General features: G+C 40.8%; 1 protein-coding gene across 1 annotated transcript in view; it reads left to right on the top strand.

Annotated features, from left to right (window-relative positions):
• The first annotated feature begins 487 nt into the window (after nt 1-487).
• The window catches only part of TUBGCP3 (tubulin gamma complex component 3), a 55,003-nt gene continuing 31,096 nt past the window's right edge, over nt 488-24,394 (top strand). The window contains exons 1-7 of the mRNA XM_082756259.1: nt 488-726; nt 9,723-9,830; nt 11,665-11,732; nt 12,705-12,782; nt 13,363-13,580; nt 19,123-19,295; nt 22,342-22,460. Coding sequence (XP_082612385.1) covers nt 651-726; nt 9,723-9,830; nt 11,665-11,732; nt 12,705-12,782; nt 13,363-13,580; nt 19,123-19,295; nt 22,342-22,460 — 840 coding nt within the window. The 5' untranslated portion in view covers nt 488-650. The remainder of the gene's footprint in view (nt 727-9,722; nt 9,831-11,664; nt 11,733-12,704; nt 12,783-13,362; nt 13,581-19,122; nt 19,296-22,341; nt 22,461-24,394) is intronic.

The following is a 24,394-nucleotide window of genomic DNA, read 5'->3' as shown; positions in this document are numbered from 1 at the left end:
GTGTGTAAACGTGAACAAACTGTTTTTGCTGCCTGGTGGAGCAACCCCTTCCACGACACTGTGCCCACATCAGGTAACGCTGGCAGCGGTACTGCGATAACCACCCTTGGCAAGCCACGGAGAGCCGAAGGGAGGCTCTTTGGGCGTTTGGCACCAAAAATAAATACATTAATTAAGATTTGAAGCCTTCCCTTCACCTAGCGGAGGCGCAGCCCCCGTTTATTGACGCGGGATGCCGTTCTGCCAACCCCACCGAGTTCCACCTTGCTTCCAGCCGCCTAAACCCAGCACCCCGAGGCCGTGCAGAGCCACCCCGTGCGCTCTAAGCCCGCCACACTCCCGGGCTGTCCCCACCGCCCCTGCAACACCGCTCCCACCCCCGAAGCCGGGCGCCCGCCATTTCCCTGCCGAGGAGCCCGGGGCGGAGCCGGGTCTCGGGGCGCGGCGGGGCCGCCCCTCGCAGCGGCGCGGTGGGCGCGGGCCGGCGGCGGCGGCTGCGGCGCTGGGCGGGCTCCGTTAAAATGGCGCCGTAGGCGAGCGGCCCAGCGCGCTGCCGGCTGCTGGCGCGGGGCGGCGGGGGCCAGCCTCTTCGCCTCCCTCCCTGCCGTCTTCCTCCTCTGTCCTCCTCCTCTTCCTCCTCCCCGGCAGCGATGGCGACTCCGGACCAAAAATCCCCCAACGTTTTGCTGCAGAACCTGTGCTGCCGCATCCTGGGCAAGAGCGAAGGTAACGGCTGCCCGCCGCCCACTGCCAGCCCTCAGGGGGGGCGGCGGGGTCCCCGGGTCCTTTCTGAGTTGTTCTGTGTGTGGGCAGTGCTCGGCGGGGAAATTCATGACCTAGCTTTCGTGGTATCCCTTTTATTATTATTATTTTATTTTTTTTTTGAGCGGGAGAGGGCTTTCTGCCATGTTATGGGTCGCTCTGAAGTGCCTCACGCCTTCGCTTGTCTTCTGAGAAGTCCCTCCAGGTTGCCTTGGGGTGTTTGCATGGCAGTAGCTGATACCTTGGGGTGTTGACCTGTTGTACGAAATGTGCTTCAGACTAAAAATGGCCTATAAACGAGTTTTCTTTAAAAGGTAGAAAACAAGTGATGAGGTATAAATACTCCCGCCCCCCCCCCCCCCCCCCCCCCCCCCCTTCTATGCTTTTAGAGATCTGAGCCCATCTTCCCTCTCCATTTTAAAAAAAAAAATGACCTGCAAAGCCATGAACATCCCGTTTCCAGACCTGTCAGTCTGGAGGAATTCAGTGTCAGGAATCTCTGGTGTGGGGTTTCTCTCAGGATGCGGCTCCTGCTCTTCCCCTGCCTCCCCCAGATCGCTTCTAGCTTGTAAGCTGTGTAACACCTCGTGTGCTTTTATGTAATCACATTTATTTTGGTAAACTGGTCTAATTGTATATTAAAGGATATTTCACATCAGCCTACAGTTCCAAGCTGCTGTTAGAGCTTTGCTTTTAAAGCTGTTTCTCACTTTTAAAATCCCTTAGAAAACATTTCCCAATACAGTTGATGTATGCTCATATGTAAGAGCGCTTCAAACTTTTTCGCTACCAGAAATTCCGAATTTGTTGTGCTATTTCTGCTTTAAAAAATAAATAAATTGTATTTATGGGAGCGCTGGAACCCTCTTCTAGGCCATTATCTCTATATTGCTGATGCTGAATTGCCTAATTCTGTTCTCTTAGATTTAAGGGTGAATTTCAACGTAATCCAAGCTTGTTTCTTGGTATTGGACATCTTATTTAGGTTTATTATGCTTAGAAAAATCCGTGTTTGTCAGTTATGGTACAAGTATTGGGGAGAGGTGGGCCACTTATACTGACTTTACGTGTAGCCTTCTTTTTCAAGCCTCAGTTTCTGTACATCTTTTTGTCTTCTGACTGGAGTGTGCCGGCAGTACGTGTGAAAACATGGAGGAGAACTCTGTTTATTTTTAATAATAAATGCCAAACCTATTCCTGTACGGTGAGATGCCACTCATGTAACTAAGATGTCTCGTGTGTGTGACAGGAGAAATTTTGCCCCAAATCATGGTAAGCTGCTGTGTGCAGCCAGTAGTTCCCTGTCTGCTCACTTCCCTGAGCACTTGAATCCTTCAACTCCTACTGAAGGATTTCTTAAAGTAACAACTTTTTCTTTTGAAAAGAAAGCATTATCTGTTATACTTCCTGTAGCCCATGCTTTTATGTCTGTGGCAGATAGGAGGCCTGTCCTTACCTGCTCTTTATTCTTGTGTTATGAGGGACTTGAGCACTAAAGGCTCCCCCTTCTAACATGAGGCTTCTGAAACAGCCAGCTGTAGCACGTGTTAGTGTGTCAGCAGCCCAGCTACTGATGGACAGTTCATAGAGACAATAATACAGGAGGCCTTTAGATGAAATCCCAGTCAAGAAAGGTGTGTACGGCTTTTTTCTGTGTTAAGTAACATCTAACTGGTTTTCAAGCTTTTAACTCTGATTTCATTTCAGCACTGGACAAGTCTGAAGTACGGTACTGGTGTGCAGTTAGTGGTGTGTGTGCAACTTCTCCCATCCTTGGGTACTGATGAAGTTAAGCTGCTTTGTGTACACATTCTTTTTTTTTTTTTTGCAGCAGGTTTTGCAAGTATGATCAGTTTGGTTTCTGTTAAATGATTTATGATGTTTAATTCTGTGGAGTATTTTTTTAAGCATAGCTTCTTCAGTGATTCTACTAGAAATTCCTGTAATAAATTAGAAGCAAGAAGCTGTAGCTGGGTCCACCCAGTCATCTTTAACTACTTATGTGGTTATCCTACTGTGAACTTCTGGAAATGCTAGCTTTTGATACCTTCCTAGAGTAAGTGCTCTAATGATCTAATGGATCTTCCTGCCTGTACACTCCCTGTGTTTCTCTGTACTTCAGAAGGCTTCAGCTGCTTGCCTACTATTGTGCTCAGCACTTGTTTGCTGTAATATTTGCAAGGAAACTATGGCTTCAGTGGGTGCTGAAGGGTTCAGTTTATGTGATGTCTGTGTTCTAGTAGTGTGCTGCAGTGGCCTTACTCTGCAATGCCATGCCTGAAGCCTTCAGCAAATCCGATCGAGCACATTGTCAGCTGGGGGATCTGCTTCTACATGTGATATCCTGCGTTCCCCACTTGTCCGAGATCTGTGTTGAAGTGAATTTGTGCAGAGCTGTCCAGCAGTAGAGCTGTTCTCTCCCTTCATCCCTGATTTTTGGGACCACCCACTACATAGATGGATTCCTGCGTTTCCAAAGTCAATCAGCTGCATAGACCTAGCTGCTGTTTTTTGGCACACTCTTCTGCCTCTGAGAAACGTGTTTCTGTTGAGGTATGTAAAGAACTCAAAACAAAAACAAATCAAAAAAACCCACATACATCAATACTTTTGTTAGAATGAAGGCTTGAAAGACCTCTGTTCCTGCGCAGTAGCCTCAGTGAGGGTTTGAATCCCTCTCTTTTGTGGTACCATGTGTCTGCAGGGACCCTAGTGCTCTGTGGCAGGAGCGAGTGCCAGCCTCGCTCTTCCTTACGTCCTCACAGCATCTAAGAGCTGGTGGGCAAGTTCTGCATCATCGACCTTTCTGGGTTTATCCAGCTTATCTGCCTCACTTTTACACTAACACCTGATCTCCCAGAGAACTTGTCTGCCTGCACAGTAACTTCCGTAACTTATTTTCGTCCTTATCTGTGGACTCCAGCAGTTGTACGAGGTTGCATGCTGCTCCCCGAGCATGAATTTAATGCTCCTGACAAAGCTTCTTGTTCTTAGCATCTTTCAGGAACCTCTTGGAAGTCTCAGGCAGTCAGACTTTGTAGGCTGCTGTACTAGCGTGTCAGTTTTAAAAACTTAGTACATCAAATGATACAGCTGTTAATATTCAAGCTGTATCTCCCTGTTTTTGAAGCCTAAAAAGATCTCTGTATGTCAAACTCATGTAGTGTTTGGAGGTATGCGTGCTCTAGAAAGCGATATTTCAGTCTTTAGAGAGGAATTTGCAATCAGAGGCCCATGCTATGGCCTTAACTTAATCTGTCATCTCAGTGGTTTTCTTGTTACATTTTTATAATAATAATGTTTGTGGGCTTTTTTTGGGGGGGAGAGGGGGTGGGAGGGGAACACTGAGTTTATTCAAAAGTTGAAATGGAGGTTTAATTGTATATACTAATAGAAGGAAATGCAAAGTGACAAGTTAGATGAAAGGTCATAGCAAGGGGAAAGTTACAAGCAGACCACCTACCGATGTTGCTGATAGCTCACTGGGATGTTCCTCAAACCTATTTCCAGACAATGCAACGAGAACCAACAATATTAACAGAATTAAAGAATAGTTGTGTTTCCTGTGCTGTGTTGCAAATTTTGTGCATCCTGTAAGTAAGGAAAGGTGTGCGTGTGTTAAGGACAGGCGTGTGAATACTGAAAGGACTGTTAATTAAAAATAAACTCTCAAACACTAGTTTATTGAAGATTTAGACTATTTTTTCATATAAATGTTATATATTTTTATTACTCTTAATGAATTTAACTATCTTAAATGTCTTTAAAGCTGAAGGCCAATAGAAATAGAATCATAATGTTGCTTGGCATTTCAGACTGGTATTTTAGTCTATCAGTATGTGGCATCTTTATAGTAATATAATTGTATTCTTTCCTGATGATAATTCATACTGGCATAAAACTTTTGATACAGCTAAAATGCATAAAGAAGACATAGCAGCATTACTATATGGATGAAATCAGGAGCTTCTCACAGCGTGTGTGAGCAGCTTCTCAAATTTTACAGCTTTGATGCTTAGTTTTGCAACAGTAGCACATTAGGTGTTTAGCAAACACACTGCTACTATTAAAAAACCCTTTTTTTGTGAGCATGTGTTAGCTTACAGTAATGGTGTTTGAGTATTTTTCAGTATTTTGTTGTTCATCACCACCCATGGAACATTGCATGCGGTTTAATGTCATTGTTTTACAATAATGCTGTATCTCTATTTGAACAGAGCTCTTGTTTGGGAAGAGGCAGCTGTCTGGAAGGGGAAATAATGGAGAGCTTGCTAATTTCTGAAGTGTTTCAAGAAAGTGATTATTGACCGGTCTAGATGAACTTTTTTTTTTTCCAGAGATGTTCTCTAGGGTTAGCTTACAGGAAAGTTAAAATAATCAAGTGTTTCATCTCTAACAATCTTAATATATTCATGTTTTGAAACAAGTCCTGAAAACAAAAGCAGCAATTGAAACCTTTTTTCCCCTTTAAACTTAGAGGCCCATAAACAATGATGCTAGAAAAAAATGTAAGACTGAAGTGAATTTCAATTCATTTCCTAGAACTACAGGTAAAGTTAGAAGCTTCTTCTTAGCAAAAGACTTGCTGAATTTCAGCATTTCCTCTTAAATACTGGCTTCTTGGAAGTATGCTGGCCAAGTGATTCTACTTTTTCTTCAACTTTTCCTTAGAACTTCACTTTCTTGTACTATTCTCCATTCTTTCTTACTACCAAGTTCTTCTTATACTGCTTGTTTTTTGCTTGTTCTACACTTGCACTCTGTGTGACTTTAAAATGTTACCTACCTTTTGGAAGCAGTTCGGTTTTTACACCTCGTTGTTTTTAGGAGGGTATAAACAGCTGGGTGGACTGTGGAAAATCTGAACTATTGATAGCTTGCTCTGCTCAAATGAGAGACTTTTTAACTTTTCTTGTGATTTGCGAGTGCTATTGCTTTGTTTAACTGTATGGCTGCCTACAGGTATAATTAATTTTCTGTGTATGTACATATTACTTAAAGGGTAATGTTTGTCTTTGTCTGCTTCGAATTCTTTGATCAGGCCTTTGGAAAATGAGTCCTGCTCAGTATGGTTTCCCCCTTTTCCGTGTGAACAGCTGTATCAGCTCTGTGCATCGCATCCCTTGAACTTGCTCTTTCATAACAGATTTATATTGAATCACTTTTTGATGGAAAGGCATGTGCACATACATAGGTACACACCTGTGTATTTTAAACCTGCCTGCTGTCTCAGTAAGTGGTTTTTGAGGAGGGATGCTATTAAAAGTATCTATTAGTTACACATGATGCAATTCTTTATTTTACTGACAGAGATCAGTAGTAAAGTCATGTTTAATCGCTTTAGGTACTGAAGTTATTTTACAGACTTGTAAGAAGTAATTTGCTGCTGAGGAAACTCCCTTAGCAAGTTTTGCTTGTAAAAACAAAAAACAAACAAACAAAAAAAAAAAAAAACAAAAAAAACTGGACTCTATATGACTAAAGTAAGAGAAGCTGAATACAACATAGTAAAAATAATAATAAAAAAACCCACAAACAATGCTTTTATGACAATGCTATTGAATTTCCAGTGCAAATCTGTATGTGTAAAGAGTGGATAACTTTGGGCCATACCATTAATAGTGTAGTAGGTTTAATCTCCAGAGCTTTTTTGATAGAGTTGTAGTCTTTCAAATAAAGATCTTTCTCACATGCCTTCTTAGGACAGTATGGAAAAACTATACTAGGTTTCTGTGTTTAAGTAGTCTTGCTATAGTTAATGTTGAAATAAGTTATTTATGATTTTTGTTAAAGCTTCCCCCATTAAGTAGCAGATTTTTTCTTGTACTGTTGATAAATTAACAATTGTTTTTTTTATTAGATCAAGAACTTAGGTTTAAATGTTCAAGATTTTTGGAAATCTGCATGAATATTTTTGTCTGTCTTGCCATCAATATTCCATTGTAACAGAAAATGAAAAACATAGCTAGTCTTACTGACTCCAGTGTCAGAGGCAGATTGGAAAACATGCAGATAGTCAAGTCCATGCTTTTTCTTCCATTATTTTGAAGATAAGCCCTTACTCTGATATCTTTCATTGTGCACACGTGCATGAGAGATACAACAGCAACAAAAAAGCCTTGCAACCATTTATAGCTTTCTTCCTGAGTCAGGTCTTTGGAGAAATGAGACTCCAGAGAGTCTTCAGAGGCTTTGTACGTATCTTTGCTGTGTTTTGTGATCATTGCATCAGGTGATTATGAAGTACCAGATAATAAACTCACTTGATTTCTCTTCATATGAATCTTGGTTCATTTTAATTTAATCTAAACCTGTAAAACCACAGGGAGCATCAGAGAAGAAGCATAGCACATTAATCTTTTTGAAAGACTGATACTAACTTCTTTTTTCAGAAACAAAAGAAGTGAGTTAACAGTAAATACACCCTTGCTTACAAGGGAAGAACATTATGTGTTGCTGACTGGTATAAAATAAAAACAATGCTCTGATTTCTATTTTTTTCTCTAAGCACTAAACTTAGTAATAATCATAACATATACTAAGAAGTTAGCAGAAGCAGCTGAATGAGTAATGCTGAATTATTCAGATGTAGCAGGATGTTGAACAATAGAATATGTAGTAGAGTTCCAAATAAAAATACTTATATCATAGGACGTGCATCTTAATATTGCAAGATTACGAATGTGTAGGAAATTAGTTGATTGTTTCAGGTCTTCTCTTCAGTAGGACCTCAGCATTCTTCAGCTGCAGTGCTGCCAGATTTCCCTTTCTGTACTTTCTCTCTTCAACAATTTCTCCTGTCAAACATCTCACATCCTAAATGTCTTTGTTCCTCCACGCTCCCTGGCTTCTGTCTGGGCAGGAGGCAGTACCTGACATTGCTAAACCTGTGCTGACAGACCAGAGACTGAGCTTGTGCTGCGTGCTGACCCCTGGCAAGGTTATTAGGGTGGTTGTTCTGCTAGTCCCCTCATAGAGACCTCAGGGACTTCTGGTTTTTGTTTTTTCTTAAAGGTTGATAAGAGAGGGTAGTGGGAGTGGGCGTAGAAATGAACTTCCAAACATCATTTTTCTTAGAAAACCAGAGTAATACAACTCTTTAGTGAAGAGAAACTCTATGGGAGGTGCTTGTGGCTTTGCTGTGGCTGAATTTGTGTGTGTTTTTAAGACATCTCTCTTTTTTTAATTGCTTCCTTTTTATATTTTTCTATAACATTGACCTAGCTCACTGGTAACTTTTTTTCACACACTTTTTAGTCAATAATCAGTTTTTAATTATTTAATCTAGGCACATTTTGTAATGATCAAGTACTCTGACATTTAACCCTTGGCCTCATCTTGGCTTCGGTTAATCTGGGTCATTTGACTTGAAACTCTCTTTAGCAATTTTATTTTTAAATTGTAGTTCTAATCGAGCCACTATAATTAAAGATATCTAAGAAAAGATGCCTAAGAATAAGTAGAGAAACTGAACTGTCCCAGCTGCTCCTGAGGACACAATCAAGGAATTAATGAAAGATACAATAACTCTTATTGTCTGGAATAATTTAGTGCAAATAGTTAACTGGCCCAGCATGGTTTTTAGGGGTCTGTTTCCCTACCTGCCACTTCAGGAAGTCAGTGAGTATCTTTGTTTCCAGTGGACCTTTGTCCTATTCCATTTCCCTTTTCCTTTCAAATGTGTCTGTCCAAACCAGGATCCCTTCTTATTTTCTTGGCTGAACCATTGCTGTACCAAGTTGAGTTTGCACTTTAGTTTTCTCTGTAAGTTGACTGCTTAACTGAGTAGAACATGCTTTGGCATGCAGTGTTTTTATATATAAAACAGACTTAAACACTACTGAATCCCAGGTATTTTCCCTGAAATCAGGAAATGTGTAGCTGACACTACACTTTGCCCAGAGAAGCTGTGGCTGCCCCATCCCTGGAGGTGTTCAAGGCCAGGCTGGATGGGGCTTTGGGCAGCCTGGGCTGGTAGGAGGTGTCCCTGCCCATGGAAGGGGGGTAGAACTGGATGGGCTTTAAGGTTCTTCCAGCCCAAACCTTGTATTATTACAGTTATTCCTATATGAGGATTAGAAACTTATCCAGCACTTCGCATTTCAAAGGGCACGCAACATGTCCATAGGGTTACTGCTTGACTGTCTTTCATATCAATACGTGTGACTGTGACTATGCTACAGAGGCATTAATGCTGAGCTGTCCATATCTCCGTGTTACCAGATTAATAATCTTCCCACAAAGAATACATTGATGCAAATACTTGCATTAATGTTTTTGGTAACAAGATTATAATTTCAATCTTTGCATGATGAAAGAGCAGTGCAGGGAGGTGACTAGCTTGTGGGTTATGCATTGGAAGAAGAGCATAAGACCTGAAGTGATAAAACCATGTAAACTGTTTTTAAGACAAACTAAAACCACATCTGAAAACAACACACAAACTGGTAAAGCCACTGTTGCAGACATCTGAGTTCACATCCATAGGTAGGATAATCCAGTTTGGTGCTGGATGAGAACATGGTGCTGGTGAACATGGCTGCGTTGTTGCTATGTGTACCCAAACTGTGTGACTTTGTGCCCAGTCCTGCACCTCTTCAGGCTGTGGAGAGCTGCAGGACAGCTTGAAGATTGCTGATGCTCTCTTAGACTAGGCAGGCCTAAATCAACACAGAATAGGAAAGGTTTATTTACAAGTTTCTGTGCAATTCTTTTTGCAGAGTATGTACAGGTGAGTATGTTTGAAATACCTGCTCATGGGTAAACCTGACTTCACTGCCCTCTGGTTAGAAGTGTGTCTAAGGAATATAATTCAACAGTACGTGATCCAAGCTGGGTACATCTATGCCAAATTCAGTCATAGCAAAGCAAACTTGTGTCTAAAACTTTTGTTCTTTCACTTCTAAGCAGACTGCTGAATTTCTATTAACTGAGAGGGTTTTTTTCTTTCTTTCTTTCAGCTGATGCAGCCCAGCAGTTTCAGTATGCAGTGAGAGTTATTGGAAGCAACTTTGCTCCCACCGTTGAACGGGATGAATTTCTTGTAGCAGAGAAAATCAAGAAAGAACGTACGTGCATCTTTGTTTCTTAGATATAATGCATGGAAGTCTTTCACTAACTTATTTTATTCGTCTGAAGACGGGACCACTCTGCCTTGCAGACAGTTCTGTTGTTATGGCTGTCCTTGAAAATCTTGTGATAAAAATTCCAGGAATCCCCTAGTTACTGTCTCTGAGTGGCTGTTTGTATTAACAGTTCGGATGCTTCTGAATGCTCAGCTTAAATCTTCCCTTGCTGCAGTATGAATCATTTTCTTTCTCAGCCACTACAGAAAGAATGATTTAATATTGTACTTCTTTAATTTTAATATTTCTTGGAATTCATAAATTCATATTTATTTTTGGAAGACTGATATTTTTGAGGTGTACCTTAGCAATATTACCATTTGGCATAATGAACTTCATGAGCAACTGTGTGAAACCTAATGAATGAGCATTCTGGGGATGGATGGAGTGGAGTCATTGTTCATGCAACTTTCCTGATATTTCTTGACTTCAGTTTTTCTACAAGTTCATCTACAACCACCTTTTCAAAGCCAAAACATTAGACTGATAGTGTAAGTGAAGCTGTGGTTATATTATGTTGAGCTCTATGCTGCTTTTTCAGTCAAGTGTTACTCGGTGAATCCAATGAGGTTGTGAGGCATTCCTTTTAAAAAGCCAAGTAATGCTTTCAACAGCTTCTCAGCCCTACAGTAGAATGTCCAGAAGCAATTACTAATTAACTTAAAGCCTCCTATTTATGCTTGGGAGCTTCAAACATTCAGTCAGTAGGGACAATAGAGTTAGGATATCTGAAGCCAGTGGCTGTAACCTTTTAAAGCATGTTTGTTTGCTTTTGATAAATTGGAGCTTCCATTACTTCCTGATAGGCAAATAAGCCCATCAGAATTTCTCCAGATGGACCTCCAAAACACTGTACTCTACAATAAACGCTTCTGCACATTGAATTTCTGTATGATTTGGCCAGTACTAGGCAGCACGTCAGCATATATCCTTGTTCTGCTGTTGCCTATTCCCTCAACAGGCAAGGAACAATGCAGCTGATTATCTCCCTCATCTTCTTTCTCCCCAGCTTCGCCTCGTAGTTAAATGTTAATGGTCATGGAATAACTGACTGGGTACATCCCTCTAACTTTATATTTATTCTGGAGTTGTTTTGCAGTAGGTGACTCATTTGTTAAAATGTACTTTGCTGTGGCCTTTAATATTAATTAGCATTTCTAATGTTAAGCATCAATTGTTTTCCTATTAACGCTTCCTTAGAACTTGTCTTACCTCTTTTTTAAATGTGACTCTTTCTGATATAAAGTTGGTTTTCTGAAGACATCTTAAAGCTTTAAAGTACTCTTCTGGGCAAAGACTTCTATTATATAACTGGCTGTGATCAAAACTGTTACTTTCCTTGATATATGGAAGTTCTGTGACATTGAAGTTCTGCTTGACTTTGACCAAATGACATTGCTATTTTTGTTTCTTTCATTGCCTAATATGGAAATCGTGCTTTATGGCATTCTTACCCGTATCTGTTTGCAGTTGTGTTAATTCCCAAAACCTACAGAAACGTAAGCTAGACTTTAAAAATAAAATAATAAAAACTTCTTTAAAAGATATCTCTTGTTCTAAGAGAAACATTTGCTTGCATTAGGTCACTCCCACTGCAAGAACTTTCAGGGGCAGGAGTGCAGATAGCATGAAAACAGGCAGAAGTCCGAGTGACAAAAGTGAAACAGTTACCCAAGAAAACATAATTATGCTTATGTTTTCCAATTTACCACAATATGATTTCTGACATGGTTACTATACTTGTTTCAGTTCTTTAATCTATATATTTTTTTTTCAGTTGTACGACAAAGAAGGGAAGCAGATGCTGCTTTGTTTTCAGAACTCTACAGAAAACTCAGTTCGCAGGTAGTGTAATAAATGTGTAAAGAAACAAAGCACACAGGCATTCTTTTGATGTTAGAGCTGTTTCTGGACAGCTCTGTCGTCTCTGTTTCTTCTTCTTTTATGGCAATGCCTTGCAAGTTTTTATTTTTTATTAATCTAGGGTTTAAACAGGCCTCATGCTTCTGAATTTGTGTCACAGGTTTTTATTGTGAAAGGTTAAGGGTTTGGCTTTGGTTCTACTGACATAAATATAAATCAAAGAGCACTGTGTTGGTATACTGATTGGAAAAAAATGTTAGTGTATAGAAGCCCATGATTCAGGGTAATGAATTGGGTAAAAGGAGGTGAAGATGTGAGGACACATTTATCTGAGGTAGGTGAAGAATCCAGAACAGATTAGCAGCAGTCAAACATTTAGCACAGTAGAATATGCTGGGCAGTAATAAAATAGTTGTCATTTGTACGTCTTTTTCACAACAAAAAATAATGTAAAAGATGTCTTCTGTGTAACAGAAAATTTACCTTCAGCTTGCTCTCACCCTCAAACTTCTGAAGCCTCCCTGAAAAGGAGGGTGAAGGGGAAAGGGGAGAAGAGACAGTTCTTTTCTAGCTATTGTACCAAAAGTTTCTTTACTTTTAGGTTAGAGTTGGATCCAAGTCAAAGATGTTTTAAGTAGTGAGAGTGTGGAGGAGTGTTGGTAAAAGTTTAGATCTATGTAATTGTTTTTCTTAATAGCAATGAACTTTAAATTTAAATACTTGCTGATCTCAGAGCATGCGATAGTTCATGACATGAACACAGTAGAGAAAGTTCATAAAATAGTGTTACAGAGGCTATACTGCACATTCTCAGTTTATTTAGGAATGCAGCTCCAAGTTGGTGTTATCGTATGTTAAATTAATTTAAACGTGCACATTTTAGTAGATTGGATAATAAAAATTATAAATCAATGAGTTGGTTGTAACTCTTTATAAATCCTTTTTCTTTTAAAGGGCATTTTGAAAAATAAATGGTCAATACTCTACCTCTTGCTTAGTCTCAGCGAAGACCCCCGTAAGCAGTCTAATAAGGTAAGTGAGGAGATAATATGCTTAGTTTTCTGAGAACTAACCATTGCTTAGTTCGTGTGTCACTGAGTCACTATCCAGACTGAAATAGTTCTAGAAACCAGATCATGTGTGGTGGTTGTGTGTGAGGCTAAAAGGAAGAAGACATTTGGCACAAGTGTTTGCAGCTTTTTATATTAAGTGAATGCAAAATTGAGCTGTCTATCACTTGTAGCTTGAGCTGTGACTTCGCTAGATGGTTTTGTTTTCTGCTTGGTGGTGTAATGTCTGCTCATGTACTAATGAGTTTGAAATGGAGTAAGGAGAGGAAAATTCCTTCTCTGGTTGCAGCTCTGCTAGAGCCAAAGTGCTTTTACACTTATTGCTATTGACAGTTCACAGTCAAAAATAAGCGATGTTGCTAAAAGGGTTTTTGCTTACTGTAAGGGACTTGCTCTTTTGTCATCTTAATTTTAGCAAAGAATTTCTTTGCATAATCATAGTCTTCAGTTATTTTTTGCGTTCTTGAATATTACACTACATGTTAACTTGAGACATGACTTACAACAACTCACAACTTTTTTCCAATCCGCTTCCTTTTCAGGTATCAAGTTATGCCACGCTTTTTGCTCAAGCATTGCCACGGGATGCTCACTCAACCCCTTATTACTATGCCAGACCTCAAAGCCTTCCACTGAATTACCAGGACCGCAGTGCTCAATCCGCCCAGAGTTCTGGCAGCATGGGGAGCAGTGGGATCAGCAGCATCAGCCTATATGCCCTCAATGGGCCAACACCAACTCCACAGTCGCTCCTTCCAGGGTAAATTTAGCCTTTTAAGTTCATAAATAAGTATGGAGAAGCCTAGAGATCATCTGCTTTATTTCCTCTTCTAGCTTCCTCCACCACCACCACCTCTGCAGTTTTATGTAATCTAGGATAAGCTATCTTTGATCACCTCTTGATATCACCTCTTGATGATTCTCATACAGCTAGTTGGAGAAGAAACTGGGGACTGTTTAAGTATCTGTTCCTAGGGGTCACGGGGACAGGGATTTCCCCTTGGAAACAAGGGTTCCTATATGCTTCCTTGTTAGGATGAAAAGAGTCGGAAAAAGCCATCTCCTATCTTGAAATATATAAGTTTTTAATCTTTGAGTGGTTTTATGGGAATCCCATTGCTTTTTCAAATTATTTTTACTTGAAAGAAAAAAATCAAAAAATTTACTTTGTTAATGTAGGATACTACCAAGCAGTACCTCTTCTACCAAGGTCATGGGATGATGGCCTATTTATATTGAAAAGAATAAAGGCATGCCATATCTAGGTCAATGTCAGCATCCTTTAACTGATTTTAGTATCAGTTTAGCGTTTTTGACCTGTGATAAATGATACAGTACAGATTAGTGTCAAAATAGATTATCTGTGCGGGGTTTTGTTACAAAATCAGCTTTTCATCTAGATTTTCAGTGTTCTGTTCTTCTTATTGAATCAGTTAAATCCTTAGGACGTCTTGTCACTGTATTTCCTTTGTACAGTGTTTTTTTGACAGTTACAATACACAAACCTGATCGTACTTACAGGCATAGCTCATGTTCTAGTGGGAATTGCCAGGGTTTGTTTCTGGCTTCTGTTTAACATGCAAATGTTCCTAAGAACAATGTTTTGGAGAACTAAGTTCTTTGTGCCAAGGATTTACCTCTCTTTCACCATGCCATTGTTTGTAAGAGTAATGACAGGTTTATTGATGTTGGCCTGAGGAGTTGACTTCTACAAAAAAGTAGACTACAGCAAACAGTTTAACCTAGATTTAAAATCAATATGCTGAGTGTACGAGCTCTTCTAGTTGCTTATTTGTAGCTGATGTGTACGACTCATCAGAGAATAATCTTCCGTGTAAACAAGCAAGTGAGAGCCATGTCCAGGCATATTCTAAATTCTCAAATTGCTGTGTTCACATCAGTCCAGTCCATTACTAATATCTATAGTCCTCTTAGGTTCCATGATGTAGTGACACAGCTGATATTTTGATGTTGAAAATGCCCATCAGAAGGTCCGGTTGTGACCAGACTTGTTCAAGTGCCCAAATATCTTCTAAAGACATTCTCATCAGGTTGATGGCAGGTGCCTTTATGGTGACTTTGGTTTTGCATAGGTATATAAATGCAGACATTGGACTTTACACATCATATGTCATATTAGTAATCAAGCTGTAACTGGTTCCTCCACCTTCTCTGGTTGTCAGCATACTTCCAAACTTGCATTTTTTTAATTACAGCCAAAAAGCTGTAATGAAGTGACTCATTAAAGCACCCAGTAGTTCATGGGTTTGATCCAAACATTGGAGAAGGTGTGGAAGAGAAGGAAGGAGTTAAGTGGTCTTCTTGACAGCCAAGATATAGGTTGAATGGTTGTCTGAGGTAAGTAGGAAATTGTTGAACAGACCCTTCTCAGAGCCTGGTGTTCAACATTTTTTACTCAGGCTGGCAGCCTGTCATAAGTTGTGGTCCCACAGGGACAGCTGCTATGCCCCATGCTGTTCAATATCTTCGTAAGTGATCTGGATGATGGGACTGAAAGCACACTCAGCAAGTCTGCTGAAGTAGACGTGGTGGTTTTACTCAGTTGAGCAGCTGAACTCCACCACAACCACTCTCTCACTCCTCCTTAGAAGAAGAGGCCGAGAAGAAAATATACTGGGGAAAAAAACAACTCATGCTGAGATAAGGATAATTTAATTAAAGGGAAAAGGGAGGGGGGGAATCAAGCAAAGGCTGCATGGAAACATAGAGAAATTACTTTCTACTTCCCATCAATGAGCAATGCTTGGCCATGTCCCAGGAGGCAGGGCCTCAGTACACATAGCTGTCGTTTGGAAGGATGGGTGGCTTCATAATGAGAGGCCCCTTCTCCTTCCCTTTAATTTCTGAGTGATGCCACATGGTATGGAATATGCCTTTGGCTGGTTTTTTAGGGTATCTCCTCCCTACCTCTTGCTCATCCCCAGCCTCCTGGCTCTGGGTGGGCTGGAGAGAGTCCTGCTGCTGTGCCAGCACTGCTCAGCAGCAGACACAGCACCGGTGTGATACCACTGCTGTTCTAGCTTCATGTGCAGAGCTACACAGCAAGCTATGCAGCACTCTGTGGGGCACTGCATGGGAAGTCCCCTCCATTCCAGCCAGACCCAGTACAAATGTCAGTAGGGAGAGCCATCTTACTGAGAGACCTGAACAGGCTCAAAGAGTAGGCATGCAAGAATTGTACTAAGTTCAATAAAGACACAGACAAGGCCCTATGCCAGAGACAATGTATCTGAAGAGCTCAGTACAGACTGGGGTCTGTTGGCAGTGTGCTGCAGTGATGAAGGCAAATCAGAGGCTGTATCTGCAGGGTTATTACTTGCAGAGATAGAGATGTGATCATCCCCCTGTACTGCTCAGTGCCTGTCAGCCTACAGCTTGAGTACTGTGCCCTCTTTGCATCCCCAGAGTTCAAAAAAGATGTGGGCAGACCAGAGAAGCTCCAAAGGAGGGCCACAAAGGTGATTGAAGGGCTGCAGAATGTGCCCTGATACATGAGGGGATAAAGTGGCAAAAAGAAATATTGTGCAAGAACCAGCAAAGCTGACTTGTCTCTACACTCTGTTCCCCTTAAGCTCCCTGCACCCTAACTGTTGCTTTCTGCACATTGGATAATGCACCTTTGCTCATCCCTTTTTAATGGCAGTTCACAGACCTGCCTTCAACATGCTTGTCTAATCATCTTTTCAATCTGTTGATACTGCCGTCTGTCACAACACCATAGGGAAATATACTTTGCAAGATGGCCACTCTTCTCTGTTTGATGCCAGTCTCCCCCTCATTTAACAGAGTGTGTCCTTTCCTCCCACAGCCATTCATCGCATCCCACAACTTTGCATTGGGCTTGTCCTCCATTAGCCTGGAAGCTTCAGCCACAGCCCCCCTGAGCCTTTCCTCTTCAAGTGTCACAAAACTCATCCTAGCTACCCCCACAGCACTTGTCCACGCTCCTGAGGACTGTAGCTGACCTTCTCCCTCCTTAGTGGCCCCCAGCACTGCACAGAGCCCTCCAGCTCCCCCTGACACCTGCTGCCTTGTCCCCAGTGCCCACCTTCTTGGCTTCTGACTGCACAGCAAGCCCAGCCGTGCAGATAACCACCTGTGAGGACACCAAGGTTTTTCCCTGAGCTGGGCCTGCAAACAGCAGAGAGTCCAGAGACCAGACCACAAAGCTAATGAAGGGTTGGAGCATCAGACACGTGAGGGGAGGTTGAGGGAGCTGGGACTGTTCAGGCTTGCGAAGAAAAGGCTCAGGGGATCTAACCAGTATGTGTCCATACCTGACCAGGGGAGCAGGGAGGACTGAGCTTGAGTCTTCTCAGTAGTACCTAGAGAAAGGGCAAGGGGAAACCGGCAAAGCTCGTGCCACAGGGAGCCCCACTGAAGCATAAACCTTTTACTGTGAAGTGGCTCATGGAAATACGTGTTGTGAAACACTGCAGTGGGTTGCCTGGAGAGGTTGTGTAGTGTCCAGGCTTGAAAGCATTCAAAACCTGACTGGACAAGGTCCCAGGCAACTTCATCTAGTTGAGCAGGAGTTTGAGTACGTGATCTCCAGAAGTGCCTTCCAGCCTCCACCATCCTGTAATCCTTATACAGTATAGGCAGGTATATCAGTGAGGTTATTTCATCTGTCTGCCTGTTTAGGAATATCAGCAGAACCTGTGATGTTCCCAATTTATTCTTCGTCTGACCTGTTCAAACTGTTTCGCTTTATAACAATTCCACTGCTTTCTCCTGAGTCCTGTAGCCAGTGAACTGGGCAACCCAAATTAGATCTTCCTGTGAGCATTTGACCCCACGTGGGCCCTACTCCTGCATTCAGCTTTGGGGTCCCCAGCACAAGGACATGAATGTATTAGAGCAAGTCCAGAGGCTGGCCACAAAGATAATCAGAGGCCTGGAGCACCTCTCCTCCGAAGACAGGCTGAGAGAGCTGGGATTTTTCAACCTGGAGAAGAGAAGGCTCTGGGGAGACCTTACAGCGGCCTTCCTGGGTCCTACAGGAAAGCTAAGGAGGGGCTCTTTGTCAGGGAGTGGAGTGATAGGACAAAGGGGAATGGTTTTGAACTAAAAGAGGGGGGAGATTTAGATTAAAAGTTAGTAGGAACTTCTCCTCGGATGGTGGTGAGGCACTGGCACAGGTTTCCAGGAGAAGCTGTGGCTGCCCCATCCCTGGAGGTGCTCAAGGCCAGGCTGGATGGGGCTTTGGGCAACCTGGTCTGGTGGGAGGTGTCCCTGCCCATGGCAGGAGTAAACTTCTCTGTATATATCACACCCTTTTGTTTCTTACTGTGCTTTCTTGTTGAAGTATAACAGCCTGAATTCAGTGTCATGCTCTTGCTGAGGTGTTACAAATGCTACACACAACCCTGTTGCTGTCTTGCTTGCTGCGCTCTTGTTCATCAGTTACATGATGCTGCGTGGCCATGCCATGAACTATGGTGTGGTGAGTGAGAGGGCAAATTCCTTCACCTCCATACATGAATGTTTGCATTGCAGTCTTGTTTTATCTCTCCCTGCAACTGTGTTTTCACAGCTTTGTGGTATTGTTTTAGTGCTTTTTTAAAAATTATTATTTTAAATAAGTGAATATTTCCAGATGTTTACATTCCGGTAGGGGAAGATGGAGGATCTATTGGGGTAAAAAGTCCCTTGCAAATATTTTTAACTTTGTTTTCATCGTCATGGTACAGAAATCAACTTCATCACTGTGGTACAGAAATAACCAGGAAGATAACTCCTAGTCGTAACATTTTTTGCCTTTAAAGCTGTTTTAGTGAGAGGAATGACAGGTTTGGAAGGGAGGGAAATTGGAACTATCTAGATGCTCCCTCCTCCATCACATCTTCAGGCACTTGATACAAACTACCTGATATGCAGTAGCATGAAAGTGAACTTTTTCCACTTTCTCTACTTTCCTTTAATTCTGTCTTGTGTGTAACTACAAATTCAAGTAGCAATTAATTTTATTTCTTTGTGGTTCGAGATAGGAACAATTGTATTCGCTTCTAGTCCATTTCAGTGTATCCACGCAATTCTGTAAATGAAGTATCTCATCCTCTGATACGAGGTTATATTTATTGAAATTCATTTTCCCCTCATTGCTTTTTTTTTTTTTGTATGTGTGGATTTTGTGTGTGGACCTTTGTTAATATTCCTATTTTCAATAAACAAACAAAAGCCCTCAAGTTTAGGGCATCTTTCGTAATTTGCATACCCCAAACCAGCTGATGGATATAGAGTCAAGGTTTTCAAGATGTTTCTTCCTTTTGTCCTTTTAGACAATCCTATCAAGCTCCAGGTGTTGGAGACTGCCTCCGTCAGCAACTAGGGTCACGCCTTGCATGGACTCTAACGGCAAGCCAGCCTTCTTTACAAAGCGCTACCTCAAAAGGCTTTTCAAATACCGTCTCCCGTGGTGTGCCAAGGTCAAGGCGAGAAGGGGACACAAGTGGTAAGCAAAGATGCATTTGTTGAATTTAACTTTCTACAGCTCAAATTGTTTTATCTACAACCACCAGTATTTTTTGAAATAGTTTTATAGCATGTTGAATTTTTTGAAGAGTTTTTCTAAAATGTATTTGATAGAAGGATAGACATAAATATGCAAGACTGTAGTATATTTAACCACAGTTGCTTTAGTTGGTTGCTAATTCGTTTTTGCAACATTTGATTTGATGTGTTTTGTTTTTCTTAAAAGATTATGACTTTATTGCAGTGTTTGTCAGAATCAACTGATTGTGGTTACATGGAACAGATACTTTTGTGACGATCAAAAGATGCTACAGCTTTTAAAAAGTCAGAACAACAATTCAATGAACAGAACTTGCTGAAATCCACTAAGCCATTTGTGATTCAGTCTTTTAAAACTTGGAACTGTGCATTGGGATACAGAGCCTTTAAAACTATTTATTTTTTAATTAATAGATTGTTTATGGTGGTTTTATTTAGAGTAATTGCCATGTTACTGTCAATTAAAAAAATAGACAAGTATTACTAATTTATTTCTTTATGTGGCTGTAAACTTGAAACTGATGTCTGGAGGATGTATTCTGAATTTACGCAAGCGTAGCTAAGGAGGAATTGTTTACCAGATCATCTCTGCAGCAATTGTTGTGGAAGTTTCAACCCACTCTGCCTTTACTATAAAAGTGGGAGACTGTTCTGAGTAAGAGAGCTAATGGCAGATGTTATCATCCTACATTGCTGTTGCTGGCTGGTTTAAAAAGAAAAAAAAAAAAAAAAAGATGAGGTGTTTTGTATTTTTAATAACTCTTCTGTAATGATGCAGGGATAGTTATAAGCTTAAAATATGCTCTGTGAGCCCCTGCAGAAATTACCATGTATTTTAAACTCCATCTAGATTCTTTACTGCTAACAGTGCACAAAGCAAATGGAACAGAGTTGTACTGGTGTGGCTGAGGGCAACACTGGGCAGCTAGAACCTAATTAACACTACTGTTGATGTGTAAGAGGATGGACAGACTTTTTCTCTCTTTCAAATCATAGAATCATACAGTGGCTTGGGTTGGATCAGATCATTCAGTTCCAACCCCTTGCCATGGGCAAAGATGCCACCCACTAGATCAGGTTGCCCAGGGCCTCATCTGACCTGGCCTTGAACACCTCCTGGGATGGGGCATCCACAACCACTCTGGGCAGCCTGTGCCAGTGCATCACCACCCTTTGAGTGAACAATTTCATCCTAACTTGTAATCTAAATCTTCCCTCTTTTAGTTGAAAACCATTCCTCTTATTTTTGCTGTACTAATTGCTCTAAAGAGCAGTAGGTCTTGTTTTTGTTAACCATCCACGACTCCTCATTCCTACATGGAATAGCTATAAGGACCGAGTTTTCTTACATGTAGGCACTTGCTGAAGTAGTAGAACTGTACTCAGAATATGAAAGACTATTTTCAAGAAGATACACATTTCTGTGAATAAAAATTCTTATAATTCCTAATTTATTTTTCTTTTAAAATTTGTTGCTGTTAACTAGAGCTCTCGTATAACTGTACTTATACAGACAGTGCAATCTGGAGCATTGTAGTACAATTTAGCAATTAAAGAAGTGTGCACTTCAGTCTTCTACCATTTCACTAAGACATCCTAAAAGGAACTAGCCACTCTTGTGTACATCTTGGACTTATGAAAGGAGTGTGAATTTTAAAGAGCATTTTAAGGTGATGGCTACTTTTGCCAAAATAGGAATACCATTTGGTGTTACTGTTGTTGTTTTTATGCTGGGATCTGTTTGGGAGGCAGACTGATGAGAATAAGAGTGCTGTCAAATTTGGAAGAAGTATGTTGAAGCATCTCAATTTCTGGATTACTATCAACAGGAGAGTTGAAATCCCTACAGTCTTGGTGTCATAAATGAAGTCACAAAAGTAGATGGTGCTGTCTAGCCCAGAAAATGTGGGAATAGTTGCAGGAACCTGCATAGTATCTTCTTCAATCTTTTATTTCCTGTAAATCAATTAGTATCCCAAATCTCAAATGTAATCTAGCATTTAACTAGTTATATGAGCAAGACTGCAGAATGTACCTAAAGGGGGGGTCTACAGGAAAGCTGGGGAGGGACTCCTTGTCAGAGAGTGCAGTGATAGGACAAGGTGGAGTGGTTTTAAACTAAAAGAGAGTGGGTTTAGATTAAACATACAGAATAAATTCTTCACTCTGAGGGTGGTGAGGCACTAGCACAGGTTTCCCACAGAAGTGTGGCTGCCCCATCCCTGGAGGGGCTCAAGGCCAGGCTGGATGGGGCTTTGGGCAACCTGGTCTGGTGGGAGGTGTCCCTGCCCATGGCAGGGGGATGGAACTGGATGGGCTTTAAGGTCCCTTCCAACCCAAACCTTTCTGCGGTTCCGTGAATGCTGCAATAGTTTTACTAAATCAGAGATTCATTAATTGTATTTACTTTTTTCTCTTTGCCAGCTCTGTAGCTGTTATGCAGCTGGCAGTCTGATTTTGATTAATCTTTTTACACTGAACAGTGGTGTTCAGCATTGCATAACGCTTTTAAACAGGCAGCTCTCCATTCTGAATTAACTCTGATGTTCTCCTCTCTAAGTCCAAACTAAAAGCTTCAACTGTGTTGATTAAGAAAGGTGAAGTTACTGTGATGCTTGCCTCAGAACTTGTTCTGGTGATTGAATTAGAGAAGATAACAAGTTTAAGAACTCGCTGAAGTGTTTGTTAAAACACAACATGCCCCATGTCACACTAGCTGACCTGATCTGACACAATTCAAGGTATTGGTAGAGGCAGGCACGGGGAATTACCAGCTTTCCTGTCAGTTTGTTATATTAAATGTCAGAAAAAAAAATATATAATTACAGGTTATAGGTTATATGTACAGATTTTCTGATTTCCTTTTTTCTTTTCTTTTTTTTCTTTTTTTTTTTTTTTTTTTTGCTAGGCATCTACATAGTTTGTTGAATCTGTGATCCAACTTGATTGTCCCACCAAATCTAAATCCTGTTTTCTTTTCTTTCTAGGCTCTGTTGAAATAACTGAAGCAAACCTTGTAAGAGATGTTTTGTATGTCTTCCAGGGAATAGATGGCAAAAACATCAAAATGTGCAATTCTGAAAATTGCTATAAAGTAGAGGGAAAGGTACTGTATGGGGACTTGTCTTTCATATGTCAGCAGAGTGGTGTGTAAGACAAGAATAGCAACAACAATTATGTAGATAAAAAATACTAACCGAAGTCATTACTTGCTCTGCACCCCCCCGCCCTTTTTTGTTTGAACAACAGAGTAGTTTCAATTACTATTAAGCAATCTTCTATTTTCAGTCAAACACAGTTCTTTGATGCCTTCAGCAGGATGGAGGAAAGTCACCATCAAACAAATGCAGGGGCGATATGAAACAAAATTGCCTTTTTTGGAGGATGACAAGGAAACCCAGATGGTTGAAATTTGTGTGTGCTTTTGCCTACTTTAACATTCGGAGGCAAACACGTGGAATTCTAATATTTTATGTTGTGGCTGAAAGATTGAAAAGAACATGTCTGTTGCTGTTAGCATAGTGCTCAGTCCAAACTTTTGTGCGTACATGTGCATAGAAATAGGCACAGAAACAGATACCAGGCCTATTATTATACTAGGGAAGTATAATATCAGAGTTTAGAATTGAAGACATTTTGGAGCTTGGAATTAGTTCTGACTGCTTTATCCTAGCTGCTGCGAGTGAAGGCATGAGACTGGGGAACAACTATAGCTATCATAGTGAGGACTGAAAGTTCTTACGTCTTTCTGTTTTAAAGAGCAACATAAATATGCTGCTATTAATTTAAAAATAATTGGCTGGGTTAGGTCCAGGAAAGAAACCTGCATTTCATAAGTTGTCCAGAGGTAGTACCCAAGCTGACCTGATCTAGCTACCAAGATAGACTCTCAAGAATTAAGCCAGTACAAAGACTTCTAAGTTAATGGCTTAAGTTGAGTATTTTGGTCATCATTTGCCTTCATCAGTATATAAAAATGAATGTCAAGCAGATGCAGGTTTTTGACCACGTTTTTATTGGATAAAAATGAGCAGCCTGAGTAATGGCATGTATGCTAGGCACTTGGCATTATGGACTTGATTACAACTTAAAAGAGATCAGATGAGGCCATGCAGCTGGTGCTACTTGCTTTAGTATCTTCTTACTATTCAGTATTTAGAGGATACTGCATCACAATTCAGTTTCAGCTCACTAATTGCTTTTCATGTTCTTGTTCGATTGGGAAGACAGTGCTTCTGATTGCATTAGGAACTTTATACTATGACAATATGACTTACTCCCAAAATAGCTGGGAGCTGCTTTGGGGTCACTTCATGTTCAAGAGCACAGTAGACTTATGATATCTGAACTGACTGCCTGTTTTTCTCTGTAATAATAGCAAAAATTGAAATATGTAATTGCTCCCCTCATAGCTTTATAATGACTTTTAGGGCTGCTTAGTGGCAGGGTAGTGGAAACCTTATGTTCATTCAAATCTTGTTAATAAATGTATTGCTAAGGATGACATCTTCTACACCTGCAGATGCTGCAGAGTTTGTAATTCCTCCACACCTTCACTGTGTTAATTAAGTTCTGTATATAGATTAAATTATATATGGCAGAGGAAAGATAGGGTAATGGATTTTTCTAGAGGAATGTGGAGAAAACATAGTAAGTGGTATTGCTCATTACTTCTCTGCATAAATTCCACATCCAGTAGGCTAGTTTGAGGTGAAAAATTGTTTCACTTCAATCTCACAATTATGCTAATACAGGGAGTTTGGTTATTCAGGTGCTTTCTGGTCAATAATGCTGTTTCCTGAGACCTCAGTGTCTTTTGGGTTATTTTTGTGAAGTCAGTTGTCTTCCATCCTTCTTTGTTGGCACTTGTACTGAGCTACAGTGAAGACTACATTGACGACCTGCAGGTGGAACTTGTCCTGATGAATGAGGAGTAGCAAGATCATACCTACTCTGGTTGTGTTGCCTGCATGTTTGGCAAAAAAAAAAAAAAGTCAAAGCACATAGTTTTCCCACAGCTGCATGAGTTTGAACACAGAA

Source organism: Aythya marila (genome assembly GCF_965140915.1).
Source record: "Aythya marila genome assembly, chromosome: 1".
Taxonomy (NCBI): domain Eukaryota; kingdom Metazoa; phylum Chordata; class Aves; order Anseriformes; family Anatidae; genus Aythya; species Aythya marila.
This window is presented reverse-complemented; position numbering and strand designations above follow the sequence as displayed.